The sequence below is a fragment of the Erythrolamprus reginae genome, chromosome 3 (genome assembly GCF_031021105.1).
Source record: "Erythrolamprus reginae isolate rEryReg1 chromosome 3, rEryReg1.hap1, whole genome shotgun sequence".
In the NCBI taxonomy this organism is placed as follows: Eukaryota; Metazoa; Chordata; class Lepidosauria; order Squamata; family Dipsadidae; genus Erythrolamprus; species Erythrolamprus reginae.
In genome coordinates, this window is record NC_091952.1 from 42,023,384 (window position 1) to 42,041,371 (window position 17,988).

The window sequence follows — 17,988 nt, forward strand, 5'->3', positions numbered from 1 at the left end:
CTTCCATTTGGAATGTTTTAATCTGAGCACAGATCAAATGAGGAGAATTGGTCTATAGGTAGTATTGGGATAAAGCAGGAAGCAAAGATGTTTGGTGGCTGAGTGGAGGGTGTTGACAGAACAATGAAAGTCAATGGGAAAACTAGTGGGGTAAGTAAATTTTTTTGTTATGCTGTGTTATGAACCAAAGACAGGTAAGAGGAAGTGCCAGCCTTGCCCTATTTGCCTCATCTGAATTTTGCTTAAAACCTGGAATTAGAAGTTTGGCCGAACATTGAGAACACGGTTTGCTCCAGATTTAAAATGGTTTTCCCAGTTTATGCCTGCTCTCAATATATGTGGTGATTGAGTGGTTAAGGTGCTCAGCTTGGTGACTGGAAGGTTGGGATTTGAGACCTACTGTATTTTTCAGACTATAAGACTCACTGATATATAAGACGCACCACAATTTCGAAGAGTAAATAAAAAAAAAAGTTTTTGCCTTCCCCCAATCCCAGGAACACGCTGCAGACTCCCAAACTCTCTGCACAGCCCATTTTTGTGAAAAATGGGCCCGTTTTCCCTAAAAATGGAGACATTTTTGCCCTCACCCAGGAGCACTCTGCAGATTTCCCAAATCCTCTGCGCACATGTTTTCATGTGGGACAGGGTTTCGGGAAGCCAAAAATGGCAGTATTCAGTGTATAAGATGCACCAAAATGTCCACCTTTTTTGGAAGAGTCAGGAGTCATTTTATACTCCGAAAAATACAGTAAGCTTCAATTACTTACCCTAACTCCTCCCAAGCTAGCAGTTTTAAAGCATGTGAATGCAAGTAGATAATGAGGTACCACTTTGGTGGGAAGGTAACAGCACTCAGTATGCCTTCTGCACATAGTCATGCTTGGCCATATGACCAAGAAAGTATTTTTGGACAACAATAGTTTTTCAGCTGTGAATAGGAGATGAGTCCTCTAAAGTCAGAGACGGCTGGCAGGGGAAACCTTTACCTTTTAACAGGGGCTATGACAAGTGTTCTTTATTGTTTTTACCAAAACCCTGAAAGTTAGGGATGAGCCATCCACTAGGGAAATTTGCAAATTATAACAATATAATCATAATGGTGAAATTGAAGGAGATTGAGAAGGTGCAAATGGAACTCAAGTCATTTGATGGCATTTGAACTGACGTCCAGAAAACACATATTAGAATTATGGTGGAATATCTCAGTGAAAATATATAAACCCAGCTCAATATATTTATGGCAATTTATTTATTAGATTTGTATGCCGCCCCTCTCCGTAGACTCACAACAAGAATGAACAGCATATAACAAATCCAATGTTTAAAATAATTAAAAACCAATATTTATGAGTCAGTTGCCCAATGTTTGAATTTTGATCACATGATCATGGGGATGCTGCAATGGCACTACCTGTGAAAAGTGGTCATGTCACTTTTTTCAGTGCTGTTGTATCTTTGAACAGTCATTAAGTGAAAGTTGAGCACTACCTGTAATGATTTCAGCAGTTCTGCAATCTGGGAATAATTCCTATTAAACTTAAGGTTTAAATTTTCCTTAAAGCACTACAAATTCAATTTACACCATTAGAATATAGCAGACAGCTGTATTTCAGAGACGATTAGCTGCTATTAAATATAAGCAATTTTATTTAGTGCCTGTCAAAATTTTTACTGTATTTGGCAGCTCATTGACAATATGTCTCTGCTATAGCCCCCACTTTATGGGACATCCTCTCCCCTATACAAAGGCTGGCCTTCTGTGTTTTAGCTTTTGGGTGGTCCCGTTTGTTAGCAAGCCTCAGGACTGGCAAAATAGTGGGAAGGCTTCTGGGTAATAACTACTTTTTGGTTTATCTTTTTATTCTGAGTTGCTTTTTATACAAACAATATTAATTCACTTGATTGTTAGATGGATGGATATATAAATATGATGAATAAGTGAATGAGCATGCCTCCTTTAGTTACAACAGCTAGAGAACTATTTCATTATGGAAAACTGCAGTTAAATTTAAGGGAATATTATACATGATAGAAGTCTACCTAGAATCAGCTATGTGTTAACAAGATTTAACCTGATCCCCCCCCCCTCTTTAGAGGACCTGTCTCAGTCAACATACTGACAGTTTCATCCAACCTATCGTAATATTTGAAAAACATCCTGTGATGACTAATGAAGAACTTTTGAAAATTTCAGTTTTGAAAACACAAAAAACCCTAGATGAACTCTGGATAGACAGACACAAGGGAAAAACACTGGCCTTTCTAGGATGATTCTTAACTCAGTTTGCCAACCCAATATGATTATGAACCTAGATTAAACAGATTTAATGCAAGAAGTAGAACACAGAAACAACAATTGAATAGACCTTAACTGTTAAAATTTGTAGCAGAAGAAAGCCATTACCATCTAGTTCCTTTTCAATTAAATCCATCCTGTGGGTAACTTCATCTTGCAGGGACTCAACATGGGTTAAAAGGTTAAGCTGCCACTGCAGCTGGGAATTCATAATTTCATCCTTGTCTTTTTCAAGCAATTTCACTTCAGTATCTTCTTCTGATGTGATTTTTTCTCTTACCTAGAAAAATGTGAAAGTTGACATTCCCTATAAACTGTGGACAGTTTTAAAGGAAAACATTTCAAGAGATTATATATAGGGAGCTGTCATGGCGCAGTGGTTAGAATGCAATATTGTAGGCTAACTCTGCCCACACCCAGGAATTTGATCCTGATTGGCTCAAGGTTGACTCACCCTTTCCATCTTTCTGAGGTTGATAAAATGAGGACCCAGATTTTGGGGGGCCTTATGCTGACATTGTAAACTGCTCAGAGAGAGCTGAAAAACACTGTGAATCAGTATACAAGTTTAAGTGGTATTGCTATATGTTCAATTCCTAATATTTTTGGTCCAAAAAATTAAATGATAATGGCTGTCTGTGAATGAAGTACAAATATTAATTATAAGTTTATTCACTCTTCCTTCCTTTTCCCTTCCTTCCTTCCTCTGTCTGCCTGCCTGTCTCTATGACCCATCCACTGTAATCATCATCACAACAGCATAGGAATTCCAATTTTCCATTTGTAATGTAAAAACTACAAAGAGTTCAGTAAAACCTACCTTAGAATAATTATGTTTTGATTCATTTTCCAACTTGCATATTTCTCTATCGAGTTCCCATCCTAATCTCTCCACTACGGCATCATCTCCATTTTCTCTTATCCTATTAACATCATCATCAATGTCCGAATTTCTGGTTTCTACAACAAGTCTCTGTTCTAGAGCAGGATAGTAAGCTCGAGGTTTTTGGTAACAATGCTCACTAGTGATATAAGATTCCTCTACAAAGGGAATGGTTGGAGCTTTCTCAGCTGTTCCATTAAAAGTTCTATAACTTGTGGTTTCCTCTTTGCAACTGTTATCTTCAATTTGAATGAGTCTAGTGGTATGAGATTTTTCTTCTATTTTGAGATGCTTCCAAGGCTGACACCAAAGTTTCAAGTCAGGATGATCTTTGCTTCTGTTAAAAAGATAAATACATGGAAATTACACTGAAAACTTTCACTAGAATTCATCTTAAAACTTTTATCTTCTAAACTCATCTGAAATAGATAGAAACTAGCCAACCTGAACCTTCTATTAGATTTCAGAGAAGTCAGGATAGTGTTAGTGCTTGGCATGTGCGTATTAGAGACCTCTTATTATTTATCAGCACATTTGACATAAATGAACCTATCTGAATGTCATGTTAATATTTAAAAACATAGTTCTTCAGTGATTCCATTGGATATGTTCAATAAAAGCAGATTCTTAAAAATCTTATACATTTAGAACACTGTAAAATGGAAGACAAATCTTCATAATGGCTTCAATAAATATGTGATGTATAAGTTCAAGCATGACTTCCATTGTGTGCCGTGGAATATTCCTCAAAGGCTCCTATAAATAGTAAGAAGAAAAACTACCCCATGAATTATTTCAAACACTCCTTTATTGATTAGTGACTCCTACCTCAGGTATTTCATATAAACATAGCCATGTACAAATGTTGCAACTGACATTTCATTACCAGTGGTAAAGAGGAGGAGCAGTTGGGGGAAGTAGACATTAAAATGCAGGGAACCCTACTATCTTACTATTTCATATCAGTATTATTTAATCTCTTATAAAAACAAATTTTTAACCATCTAAAGTTTGATTAATCAGAACAATTGCTATACTTCCATAGCAATTATGGCCTGAAGCTTGCTTCTTGCTTCTTCCAAGTAGTTTGGGTTTGAGTGTAGATGGTGTATTTTTGTACTGGTAGAAAAATGAAAGGTGAAAGGTATCAAGTTGGACCATAACAGGGGAAGTGCTGTAAAAATGGTTTAATACACAGGTGTCAAACTTGCAGGTTCACACTGCCATTAGTGACTTTTTTCCCTTCTCGAAGCTGGGGTGGGCATGGCCTGCATGTAGCACATCTGACTTGCCCTCTGCCAGTTTGACACCCCTAGTTTAATATTATCTTGGACCAACCTGATAAGCATACCAATATTTAAATGTTAGGTTATACAATAGCTTTATGAAATTCAATTGTATTTAATTTTTGAATTGTATATTTCATGTAATTTAAATACATCCAAATATAGCTTACTGCAAAATGCTCATCTTCAGCTGAAGTCCATGTAGCACTTCTATCACTTTTTGAACATCGCCAAGAAGCTGGTGTGTAGCTACTATTTTCTTAGCATTTTGATGGGAATAGTTTTCTCCCAAAAATGCTAAACCATGCATGTGGCCATTGCATAACCATTCCTTTTCATACCAATACTTCAAACTGGATCGCTTGCCTAAAGCAACAACAGGGAAGTAAATTTAAAATAAAAGCAAATATATGCTCATTATTAGCCATATTCTAATTGGCCACTATTTTCATTTTTAAAATAAACAGTAAAAAATTGCATATTGATTTCGCATAGAAATTTAACCTCCAAATCTGAAAAAACTTTCAATAATAAAAACTAAAACAAACTTCATTTTAATTATAATCTTTTGAATAAAGTAGAAAAAAATAGTAAAAGTGTGAGTTTAAAACTTTTTTAATTAAAGCACAATATCCCACCCAGATCACGAGCCCTAATTCTGTCATCTCTTAGAACTGAAACTACAGTGATACCTTTCTTACGAACTTAATTGGTTCCAGGATGATGTTCGTAAGGTGAAAAGTTCGTAAGACGAAACAATGTTTCCCATAGGAATCAATGGAAAAGTGATTAATGGGTGCAAGTCCAAAATTCACCCCTTTTGCCAGCCGAAGCAAGCGCCCATTTTCGCACTGGTGGGATTCTCCTTAGGCTCCCCTCCATGGGAAACCCCACCTCTGGACTTCCGCGTTTTTGCGATGCTGCAGGGGAATCCCAGCATCACAAAAATGGGCGCTTTGCTGGTGGGATTCCCCTGCAGCATCGCAAAATCCAGAGGTGGGGTTCCCCATGGAGGGGAGCCTCAGGGGAATCCCACCAGAGTGAAAACGGGTGCTTTAGCTGGCAACGGAAGTCCGGAGGCGGGGCATTGCTGAGGCAGTGGCAAGTTCGTAAGGTGAAAATAGATCGGAAGAGGCAAAAAAATCTTAAACCCCGGGTTTGTATCTCGAAAAGTTTGTATGATGAGGGGTTCGTAAGACGAGGTATCACTGCACTTTTAATCAAGTTTCAGGCACAAACAGGAAAACACAAATCCTTTAAAATGGAATGGGTTGTTTTTAAAATTCTGCTGTACAAATGGGTGGAGTTAACATCCAAGGATGGAATGACACCATCCTTTCAGTCAATGAGGACTGAATCTGTCAAATTGTAAATCTCTGCCTCTGCCTCCATCTCCTCCTCTTTGGTGAAAACTGATGGACAGACTCAGCATGTGTTCTCCCCAGTTCCATTCAGAAAACAAAAGATCACAATTGTAGACGTCCCAGAATGAGTACCAGGCTGACTTTGGATGGGATTGGATGTTAGCTCCACCCTATGAGAAGAGGCATATCAGGTAAGACTAACGCCCCTTCTCCATAGTGGGTGGAGCTAACATCCAAGGAGGGAACATACAAAAAGCCATCTCTCCATTGGGAGGTTAAATTTGGTTGGTGTTCACATTCTGTGAATGTGCTCTTTGAAGAACCTGGCAATCAAAGGCAGCCTCCGCCAAGGCAAAAACATCAATTTTGTAGTGGTGGATAAAAAGTATAGGTGAAACGGCCACCTTGCAGACCTCCTCAATGGACACTTGCGTGGACATCATCGTTGCTGCACTGCGTGTTGAGTGTGCTGTCACACAGCCAGGTCTTGGTAAAGACTGGAGATTGTAAGCTCTCACTATGGTGCTACACAACCATATCCCAACATTGTAAGGGGACAACTTTTGGCCCAAGGAACTGGGTTGGAAGGAGACAAAAAGAGCCTCCATCCTGCACAACACAGACATGCACGTATATCTTGATGGCCCACCAAACATCAAGGGTGTACCACAGTTTCTCTAAGGCATGAGAGGATAAGCTCCTGAGCCCTGTGAAACAAGATATTTATCTTGGACACAAAGGTCAGAGTCTAGGCAAAGGATGACTCTGTCAGCATGGAAAATACAGAGATCCTGCTTCACCGACAGGACCGTGAGCTCAGAAATTCATCTGGTGGAGTTGACCAGGAAGGCCACAATACAAGTAAGATGTCAAAGATGATCTCAAAGGCTCATATGGGACCCCCGTTAGGGAAGTGAGCACCTTAGTAAGGTCCCAGGTGGGGTACCTGTGAACCACAGGCAGGCACAGGTTAGTAGCCCCTTTTAGAAACCTGTGTACCGTGGAGTGCTGCGACAGAGACACCAGAGAGCCACAGGACAACATAGAGGATAAAGGTGCCACCTGTCTTCTGATTGTGTAGGGCGACAGTCCCTTGTTCAGCTTGTTTTAAGAATTCCAGTAGTTTCATCATAGTCAAATCTACTGGAGAGCAGCCCTTTTTGGAACATCAGGAACAAAAGGCCTTTGGTGGAAGGCCCCCTTGTAGGTCTGAAGGGTCCTGATGACACAGTCACACATGGCTCGGCTCAAGCGCCAGGCGGTCAGTTGGTACCACTTGGGGTCCGGGTCGATCAACGACTTATGGCTGAACAACAACTCTGTCTGTGGAATCCGCCAGGGCTGGCACATTGACAGAGATTTCAGGTCCACAAACCAGGCCCTCCTGGGCCTTGAGGGGACAGGAGCAGAATTTCTGCCCTCTCCTCCAGGATCTTCCTGATGACCTTGGGGAGGAGAATGCATACAAGGGGCCGGACGGCCAGTTGCCAGTTGTCCCCTCCGTGCCCTGGGTCTTGTACTGTGTAGAAAATCTGGGCATTTGGATGTTCTCTGGGGTGGCAAAGTGGTCTGCCACAGGTATGTCAAACCGGCTCATCAAGGCTTTGTAGATGGAGTGATGTAGGGTCCACTCTGCCTGATCTATTGTTGTTTGCCTGAGCCAGTCTATCATCACATTGGACACCCCAGGAATGCGGTCCGCCAATAGAGACAGTAGATTGCATTCCACCCAAAGACCCAGGATTCTGGCCTCTGTCATGAGTTATTGGGACAATGTACCCTCACCCCCCATGCTGATTGATAGGTGCTTTTGTTGCCATATTGTCTGTAAGAACTAATACATGTTGTCCAGCAATCAGATGTCACAATTGTTTGAGCGCCAGATAGACGGCACATAACTCCAGCCTGTTGATATTGAACTTCTATTCTTTTGGAGTCCATTTGCCCATTTGCGTTCATTGTGATGACAAGTCTGCGAAGCTCCTGGAAGAAGCAGCCTTTCATAATGGTAGGCGAAATCCACAAATAGAAAGAGCATTGGACTTTCAAAGGCAGCAGGACCAATGTGCTGCATCCCAACCTTTGGAAGGGCAAAAGAAAACATTGCAATTCCCTGGAGTGCAGGTGTGCCCAAGGGGTAACATCAATGGTGGAAATCATTTTGCCCAGGAGCACGGAAAGCAGTTTTAGGGGAAGCCTGTCTTGCTACAGGACCTGATGTGATAATTCTGCACCTTTGTAAAGATCCTCGGCACTGAGGAGAGGCCGAATGGGAGGGCCCTATACTCATAATGAGAAGTTGCATAGAAAAACATAAAAGTTTACAATGGGAGGGTTGAATTGGTATGTGCAGGTAGACCTCAATGAGGTCAATCAAGGCGAGGAGGTCCTTCTTTCAAATGCTGCTCAATATCATTTGAAGAGTGTGCATTTTAAATATTTTATAAATTATATATTTATTTAATCACTTTAAATCGGGAATAGTTCTCCACCCACCTTAGGATTTGGGGACTACAAACAAGATGGAATAGAACTCCTGCCTCATCTGGTCCTCAGGCATCTACTGGATAGCTCAAATGTCCAACAGGTGCTGGATGGCTGCCATTATGAGGACTCACCTTTCTGGATTGGATGACATATGGCATCTTATAAAAAAAAACTTGGTGTGTGTGTGGAGATAAATTCTAGGGAGAGCCCAGAAGACATGGTCTCCTTAACCTACAGGTTGATAGTATTTTCCTCCCACCTGTTAGCAAAGAGAGCCAATCTACCACTAATGAGAGGGTCAGACATGGATTCACTTAGCACATCAGAAGGGGTGATCTCCTTTGCCTCGAAACAACCACAATATTGCCTGCCTCTGCCAGTTCTGTCCAGAGTCTGTTGTTGTCTGGACCCATACTGACCTGGTAGCCAGACTCTCTGGTCGGAGGCCCAAAAGGGATGTCTAGAGTAGGGAGCAGGATGAAAGGAACTCTTCTGGGTGATGGTGGGTAGGGTCTTTCATTTATCCTGGGACTCTATTAGGATGGGGTCCAAAGCTTACCCACACAACAGCTGGCCCTTGTAAGGAACAGCCACCAAATGCCATTTATGGCGGGTGTCTGCATGCCAGTCCTTCAACAGTACATCTGTCTTGCCACCACCAAGGAACCTTTGGCCCTGGTCACAAATTTAGACAATTATCCTCCAGCTGTAGCAATTCTTCAGGTTTGCCTGGCATGTTGGTAATGGAATATAAGGCTGAGACTGGGGCATCCACAGAGGGAGTCTGGAGATGCTGTTCGAGTTCAGTGGCTACATTATAATAGCATCTATCTACTGACAAAGGAACATGCCCAGATATTGGCGAGTACCACAGACTCAAAACCACCTCTACAAAAAGAGGGGGAGCCAGAAGGACTTCGGTTTCAGCGGTGGTTTCCTCAAAGCTGGTTGTAAGACACTGAGGAGGAACCTAAGTTGACAGTGCTCTTTGCCTTGAACGACAGTGACTTGAAAAGCCTTGGATGAAACAGGATTGAGGTAGGGGGATCTGGGGGGGATCCCCTCATCCTTGGAAAGGCCCAGGTCTAATTGGCCCTCTTCCATGGACACCTCCAATCGAAACTCCAAGAACGATCAGGGGAATACTTGTAAGAACGTCATTGGCAGTCATTACGTACTGAGGTATGGGCGTGAAAGATGATCTGAACTGTCCCAGCATATGAAGTTACCTGACAGCCAATTGTTTCATCGCCTTGTCTGTTGGCTTCATTTATGATGCACTACATATGGGGGTCTGGCACAAAGTCGGGGAAGCGGCTTGGAGCCCAACGGAGTAAAGGATCTGGAAGGTGGAGACCTGCCTGGAGCCTGACTTGTCCCCAGCTGAAGATGGAGCTCCATTGGGCCTCACAGATCAGAGTCTGAATATTGAGGGTTAATCATGGCCAGCTTGGCACAGCCCGAGGTCACAATGTCTTTGGTCAGTAGACTAGTGTCAGCAAGATGGCCAGAGGTGCCTGGAGCATGGCCGCAACTAGACTTGGCACAGTTTTTCTCAAGGGCCTTGTCTCTGCGGGATTCGTCCGGCTGGGTAGACCTGGAGACCTTGGATTGAGTGAAACCCTCAGAAGTGTGGAGGTGAATACAAAATGGCCACCGCCTCACAAAGTGTCATTATGTAAAACAAAACGGTTGCCTCAACAATATGGCCACAAAATAACAAGGCCATCCATTGGTTAAACAAAACGGTCAACTCCTTAATTAAGATGACCATGAAATAAAATGGCCATCACAGTTGCAATGCCAAATGGCTATAGACAGTTAAAGGCCAGCATGGTTTGCAGGTAGTCAACTGTTCAGGGGGACACCCACATCTTAAGGCGAGGTGAAGGCAAACAGACGGAGCTGTAAAGCTCCTGTGCCTGAGACCAGAGACAGCAAGCCGTTCGAATGTCTGAGCTACTGTGGACTTCTTAGTTCTATGCTGTCTGCCCTTGCTGGGCAGGAATAGAGTGGTAGACTCATCTGGCTGATGGTCACCTGAACACAATGCTCCTGTGCAAAGTCCCGATTAAGCAGAGTTCAAGCAGTCAGTGCCAGGTAGGCAGCAATCAACTATAAGGCGCAATGCTACTGGAGCGCACCAATTCTGCAGCCAGACCTGCAACGCCTCTAGATAGCTAGTTGATCAAAATTGCGGAGTTGAAAGCTCCTGAGGGCCGGCAGGAAGGGAACTCTACCCCTTGGTCTCCAAATGGCCCTCAGCTAGAGGCTCAGCAAAAGAAAAGGTTAAAGCCAGAGCTCTGAGCTGCGCTCAACCCAGCGACTCAGAGATGTTAAAAGGAGTCAGCTGGGAAGAAGCTCACGAAATCCGTTGGCAATGAATTCCTAGAGAGATGGACATTCTCTTTCAGGATGGGAGATAAAACATATGCATCATTTCAGTCTGAGGACTGAGTCAAAGAGGGGGAAAATCCACGGAGAGGGGCGGCATACAAATCCAATTAATATATAAAGAGGCAGAAATCTATAATTTGATAAACTCAGTCCTCATCAGCTGAATGGACGGTGTCATCCCATCCTTGGATATTAATTCCACCCACTATGGAGAATGTCAATATTTTTGCATACAAGTCCAAAACTAGAAAGAGAATCTAATTACATAAATTTAAAAAATTACACTTATTTATTAAAGAAAATATATTAAGAACAGATCACATTTTAGATAACTTTTATGCATAAATATTAAACATTCAACAAGGATGAGCCTATGTTCGTAGTAGCAGCTTCCCCCTTGCCAGGAGTATAGTGGGAGAGTCAAGCAGTTGGTTATGTTCAATTTTTACTAACGAAACAATAAATATTCACCCTTTCAACTTAAAGAACAATATTAATGGTATGTAAATTCAAAATCAGTAATTTTCACAAATTATTAAATATAGCATATTAAATGTAGCATATTTACCATATTGTCTATAAACAATTTATCAAATATTTGAAAAATTAAGGTATGCTGACAAAATATCAAAAAGCAGCACAATAATACATAAAATAATATAATTATTACATACTATTAGAAGACTTTGCAACCTTAGAAATCTTTGTACCTGGAGGATCTTGACAAACATAACATGTATATTTCTCAGGTACATTTTCTTCCAATAAACCCATACAAACTCCATGCTGCCAACAGAGACATTCTTCACACTGTTAAATATTAGACAGAATTAGATCAAACAGGTAAGCACAATTTGCTATTTCATAAGCTAAACAAGCTTATGAAACTATTTCAAACTCTCTCTATAACACTGGGGTATGTCAAGGTATGGTAATTCAAGGTGTTTCTAGACTAGGGGGTAGGCAAAGTTGGATCTTCTATGACATGTGGACTTCAACTCCCAGAATTCCTCAGCTAGCATGATTGGCTCAGGAATTCTGGGAGCTGAAGTCCACAAGTCATAGAAGAGCCAACTTTGCCTACCCCTGTTCTAGACCATGCTCCATTCTATTGTTACCATCTCTAAAGCAACAACTATCAGATACATTAAGTTGTAGATAGTAAAGGGCTTGATTATGTCTTCAACTGGGATAAATCTGAGTTGGAAAACAAATCTGAGGCTTGTAAATCATTCCTGTTTAAAAACTATGATAATTTTGATTATTGCTTTAGTTTGCTGGGTAACAAATTCCCTTCTTTTTTTGTAGGAAAGTAATAAAGTCATTAACCATAAATAGAAACATAGGGGAACAGAAATAATACAATTAAGTTGACCTGAATTTTTTTAGCATTTGATCATGAGCTACTGGAACAAGAAAACAATAAGTTGAGGGAAAAAAATCTGTCAGCTCTTCATGGTAGAGAACACTAGGAAAAAGTATGAAGGCCAATACTATTTTTATTATAAGTTACACTAATAGTGTCTTCCAAGACTGAATGAATTTCCCTCTTGTTTCCCTTTATATCTTCCTGAGAACTTGGGAAGGTCCTGCTTGAAAAATTTTCTCAAGTTATAATTCCAACTCAGTTTCCTTTATCCCACCATTGCTTTAGTACTGGTAGTCCTTGATTTACAATAGTTCACTTGACCATTCAAAGTTACAATGGCTCTGGAAAAAATGACTTATGTCAATTTTTCACATGACTGTTACAACATCCCCATGGTCACATGATCAACATTCAGACACTTGGCAACTGACTTATCATTGTGACAGTTGCAGTGTCCCGGGGGTCATGCAATCACCTTTGTTACCTTCTGACAAAGTCAATAGGCAAGCCAGATCCACATAACAATGTTACTAACTTAACTGGGCAAAAATGGTTGTAAAAATTCATTTAACAATTGTTTCAATTGGCAAGAAAAAAATTGTCCTCAATTGTGGTCATAGGTCAAGGATAGCTTTTTCTCTTGTCTCTCAAAGTCATTCTGTCTAGCCATTACAAAATCATACTTATGAAGAAGTCGTCCCAATATCCAGAACAGAGTTCCAATAATCTTATGATCCCTATTTGCATTTCTTTGGGGACTGGCAAATTCTTTTGTTAAGCTCTCATCTTCTACAATGTACCTGAATCATAAAGTCATTTTCTTCCTCTACTTCACAAATGCAGCGAACGATTTCAAAGTTATTATCATCTTCAAGATCTTCATCAGGATTGGTTGTTACATCAATATCTCTACTGCAGTCATCATCACTCCAAAACAAACTTTCTGCAGATGATTCACTCAGCGTATCATCCTCTGTGTGCAAACATTGAATTTGAATGAATCCAACAGATTGTGGATGGTTTATAAATTATTGCCTGCTACTCAATAGGTATTAGCAATATTTTCATACATTTTGATTTGCATACATGTGGAGAGCTGATGAATTGATAATTAACAACAGAAAGACATTGTTGCAACACAATCACAGATAAAGAACCATTCATTTCAGCAAAGGAATCCAACATAGACATGTATATACATTTGGAGGATTTATTTGGCTATTCCTTTCACATATATGACTTTGAATGGCTAACAGTTTTAAAAATAAAACATATACAAATATATAAAATCCACAGCATAGATCTGTGATGGCAAACTTATTGCACGCATGCCACAGGTGGCACGCAGAGCCATATGGGAGTGCACGCAAGACACTGCCCTATGCCAGCTCCTGTGCGCATGCTCCCGCTGGCCAGCTCATTTTTGGCCTTGGGAAATGCCATTTCACCCTCCGGACACTCCAGGAAAGCTTTCCTGAGGCCCCGGAGTGCCAAAAACCCCACCCAACGGACAAACCAGAAGTTCAGAAAATGCACTTCAGGTTTGCCGTTGTGCTATTTTTTGCACTCTGGAGGTTCAAGGAAACTTCCTGAAGCCCCAGAGTTCAAAAAGCAGCACAAGGGGCAAACCAGAAGTGCGTTTTCCAAACTTCCGGTTTTCCCGCTGTAATGTTTTTTGCACTCCGGGGCTTCAGGAAGCTTCATTGAATTCTCTGGAGTACAAAAAACAGCACAACAGCAAACCGGAAGTCTGTTTTGCCGAACCTCTGGTTTGCCCATTTGGCTGTTTTTCACATCCCAGACTTCAATGAGGCCTGTGCACATGCACAAGGATGGGGGGGGGGGGGGGTTTATACACATGCACATCACGGGGGGAGTACGCATGCATGGGGGGAGGGAAGGGGTGTGGGCATGTGCACGCATGTTAGCACACCCACCCGCCCACACCCTTTTTGGCACATGAACCAAAAAAGGTCCGCCACCACCGGCACAGATACTGTACTTGATCTTAATCAAAAGCCTGAGAAAAGAGCTCTGCCCTCACAATCACGTCTGGCACCTAAGTAAGGTCAATGGAGACACTGTCAATATAACTGCAGGGAGCATTATATTCCAGAGGGTGGCCCCCCTGATAGAAAAGGGTCTCCTGTGCCTGCCAGTCAACAACTGGGGAAACAGTCCCCAAATAACTTTGTCTTAAGCCATAAAGGACCTCAGCTTGAATTAGCAATTGCAGTAACATTTAGACTTATGCATTGGCATCCTTCAGTCTCGAAAGACCAATCTTGAGCTGGTAGTTAGGATCAAACTCCTGGCTGTAGACAGTTAGCCTCCAAAATTGTATTCTAATGCCATGGCTGCTTGAACCCAGAAGCACACTGACAGCCAATGCAGTTCGCAATGCATTGGGTCCCTAAAAATAGAACCAGCTAGCTGCCTGCAATTCTGCACCAGCGCAGCTTCCAAATTATCTTAAAGGGCAGCCCCCAAGATACAGCACATTGCAGCAATCCAATCTAGAGATCACTAGAGCATAGTCATGTCATAATCCCCATGCACTGCAATAGATTTAGGGATTTTATGCGGGCCAAGCCCATGTATTTCATGAATAGAAATTAGAATTCATAGCTAGATTGGCTAAAATAAAGCTGCTTTGGGAATATAATATGGGTTTGTTCTCAATACAATGAACTCCTAACTGTCAAAGTTTACCACTTCCTTTGAAAACAAAGTAGCTGAGTCAGGATGACCCAATAAGGTATATAGGTGACATCTTCCAGGATGTGATAAGTTGTACATTTTAGAAAGAGCTGGCATAATCATACTCTACTCAGTATTAAGGATGCATCGGTAAAGGTGGTCAACAGTACAGTATTACATATCTGGGGATGCAGTTAACTAACAATCTGAATTGGTCTCTTCACATGTCGTCATCAGTGAAGTGTGCAAACCAGTGTCTGCATTTCCTGCGTTAGATGAGGAAAGCACATCTTTCTCCTTCTGTCCTGGTTACTTTTTACAGAGGCACAATTGAAAGCATTTTAACAAACTGCATCACTGTTTGATTTAGTGGCAGCAATGCCTGAGACAGAAAAATCCATAAAAAGAGTGGTAAGGACAGCCGAGAAAATTATAGGAAGCTTGCTTCCTGTTATTCAGGATACTGCTTATATGCACTATGTGATTAGAGTTCAAAGCATTGTTGGAGACACTCACTTTACAGTCTGTTTCTGTTGCTCCCCTCTGGGAGGCGGTTTCAAACTATTCCTAGTAGGACTACCAGATTCTGTAACAGCTTTGTTCCCTATGTTATCCATCTGGTAAACTCACAAGATTCACTTTTCTTGATATGTACATGTATACATCTGGACCAGACTGTTATATCTCTGTGTCATATTATATATGCGGGCATATATATAATTTTGTATTTATTTATTTTGTCAGGTGTGAAGGTATATCTCCACCTCCTGTTTATGAACAGCAAAAAAGCATCAATTAGCCATTGTGAAAAATAAACTGCTGGGCTAAGATGGGCCTTGGCCCGAGACAACAGGGCTACTCTTGTAATCTTAAATTTTGCAAGCAATGCCTCTTGCTGAATAATAGAATCTAAATTTGCAGAGATGTTTTGTCAGAAAGATTTAAAATTCCTTCTGAAATGAGATGGAGGGCCAAGAAACATAACTTTGTGACATTTAAAGACTAAATGAATTCACTTTCAAATCCTGAAATATTTGGTCCTGGAAATGCCATGTCACTTTTTGTATAACTTTTTCCTTAAGTACAGACTTCAAGTTTAAGAAATTTTCATATTCCTGATTTAAATAATTTAAAAGTAAGCAAAAGAATCGAAATAACTACAAAAGGGTATATCTATGTTAGATATCTGAGATATACTAATCTGCAATTCAAATGTCAAAATTTAAAAACACTCAATCTTAAATAACAAGCCTATGAAAATAACCCGTTATTGTTATTAATATTCAGAATTATTTTTAATTTTTTAGTTAAAACCATCAGAGAAAATGAAAAAGCAGTCTTACCAGTGATTTTTAATTTCTGTTTACGATGCCCGGAATCAGAGCTATGAATTTGTGTACTCAAAGGCATACAAGATCGATTTGTTGAATTATATCTTGTTGTAATGGCAGATCTTTGAGGAGAAACATCTTGGGAAAAGTCAATGTTTTCTTCACTCCCTGATTGTTCTGGAAAGTTTAATCAAGTGTTATGATCCAGAACTGAATAGTACAGAAAATGAACGCACTAACTCTAGTATTACGATTCACTGATTTAAACAATACATTTTTATTTATTATTAAATTTATATGCTGCCCATCTTGCCTAGAGTAAAAATAACAATCATCTTATAAGCAAGTAAAAGTAACAAGGTAGAACATGAAGATTGACTTAAAATTAAGAAAGATGGCAAGGAAGGAATCAAGATGCACAGGACAGAGAGGTGAAGTTTTATCTCAGTCCCTTAACAACATAGATAATTCACATACATCTAGAAACAGCTGTAAAATATGCAGGTTATACCTGAGTTTAAAAGAGCATTAAAATAGGTAGCTATGTCAAGTATTTCACGGTTATATCTCTGATGAGCAGGCAAGGACTACTACAGTAAGTAACTGTACTTAAAAGCTTCATACCAAGAGTGGGTTCCTCCCGGTTCAGACCAGACCGCCCAAACTGATAGCGACCTACTGATGGCATCACAATTTGGTCAGTGTCGGTCCATGGGCTCTGCCATCTTTTTTTAACAAAAATTCTGAATTTTTTATTGATTGCAAGTTTTTTCCTCTGCTGCTGCTTGAAAAAGAGCCCTCCCTGGGTTTATACTTACCTTTATTCCTTTTGCCTGAAAAACAGTTGATCAGCTCCTCAACTGTGTTTCAGGCTGATTATCGCTACTGAGCATACGCAGAAGCAGAATTACATGAGGAGCTGCACATGTTAACAGAGTGATCAAACATGCGCAAAATGTCACAATGCGAACCAGTGGCAACATAAGTGGAATCCACCTGTAACTATGCCTTCTAATCTTCCCCAGATATCCCACTTGAACCTATTTGAGAGGTAGAGTGGGAATTATGCTTTCAAAATTTTAACCCCCCCCACATATGCTGTTAATTGCCTACTCCTGCATTGAGAGGCAAGCTCTTCTCACAGAAGAAAAATCTGACCACCAGGCAAACCAGGAGAGATCTTCAAATTCTTTTCAATATTTAATTGTTTCTGTGGCTCATAAGAAAAAAAATAATGAAAAGATAACTAATGTTGGCATGTCTATTTTATGGATTTTAACATGTTAGGTTTTAGATATATTCTCTCTCAAATGATACAAACTTCCAAATAAAATTAAAAAGCATCCCCCTCAGAAGCAATTTTCCATTAAAATATTACCTGTTTTTATTTTCTTTTTTTTCTTTTTCTTCTTTTTTGTTTTCGATCTTCCAAAGTCTCTGGGTTTCTTTTCTTTGTTTTTATCCTTTTCTTTAGCAGCTTTAAAAAAAAAGATACATCCTTGCGTCTTATCCTTTATAGTTTAGAACAAGGGTCCCCAACCTGTGGGCTACGGCCTATTTTCAACTGGGCCCCAAAGGATCTCTTTTGTGTGAGTGGAGCTGCGCATGTGCCAGCCCGCTACTTGGGCAGCCCAGTTTCCCTTCCTTACCCCCACCCAAGCTGTCTGCTCCCCATATTCCAAAAGCAGAGCAGTGAGAGCAGAGGCTGAGTGGGACAAGCACACCCTGCTCAGTTTGCTAACTCACTGAGGCTGCCTGCGCAAGACACCCTGAAGGAGCACAAGACCACACCCCAAAGGCTTTTCTTCTCCTCCATGCCAAAAGCTTTTGCAAATGAATGAATTACTGCATTGCTTCAGGGCTTCTGTCCCT

At 40.7% G+C, this 17,988-nt stretch overlaps 1 protein-coding gene across 10 annotated transcripts in view; it reads right to left on the reverse strand.

Annotated features, from left to right (window-relative positions):
* The window catches only part of PHF20 (PHD finger protein 20), a 52,322-nt gene that overhangs the window by 2,079 nt on the left and 32,255 nt on the right, over positions 1-17,988 (reverse strand). For 8 of the 10 annotated variants that reach the window (XM_070744948.1, XM_070744942.1, XM_070744947.1 and 5 more), the window contains 7 exons: positions 17,495-17,593; positions 16,129-16,293; positions 12,886-13,058; positions 11,391-11,526; positions 4,639-4,834; positions 3,120-3,519; positions 2,408-2,579 (listed from right to left, as the gene is read on the reverse strand). In XM_070744948.1, coding sequence (XP_070601049.1) covers positions 2,408-2,579; positions 3,120-3,519; positions 4,639-4,834; positions 11,391-11,526; positions 12,886-13,058; positions 16,129-16,293; positions 17,495-17,593 — 1,341 coding nt within the window. The remainder of the gene's footprint in view (positions 1-2,407; positions 2,580-3,119; positions 3,520-4,638; positions 4,835-11,390; positions 11,527-12,885; positions 13,059-16,128; positions 16,294-17,494; positions 17,594-17,988) is intronic. The other 2 variants (XM_070744945.1, XM_070744944.1) reach the window with 1 other exon arrangement.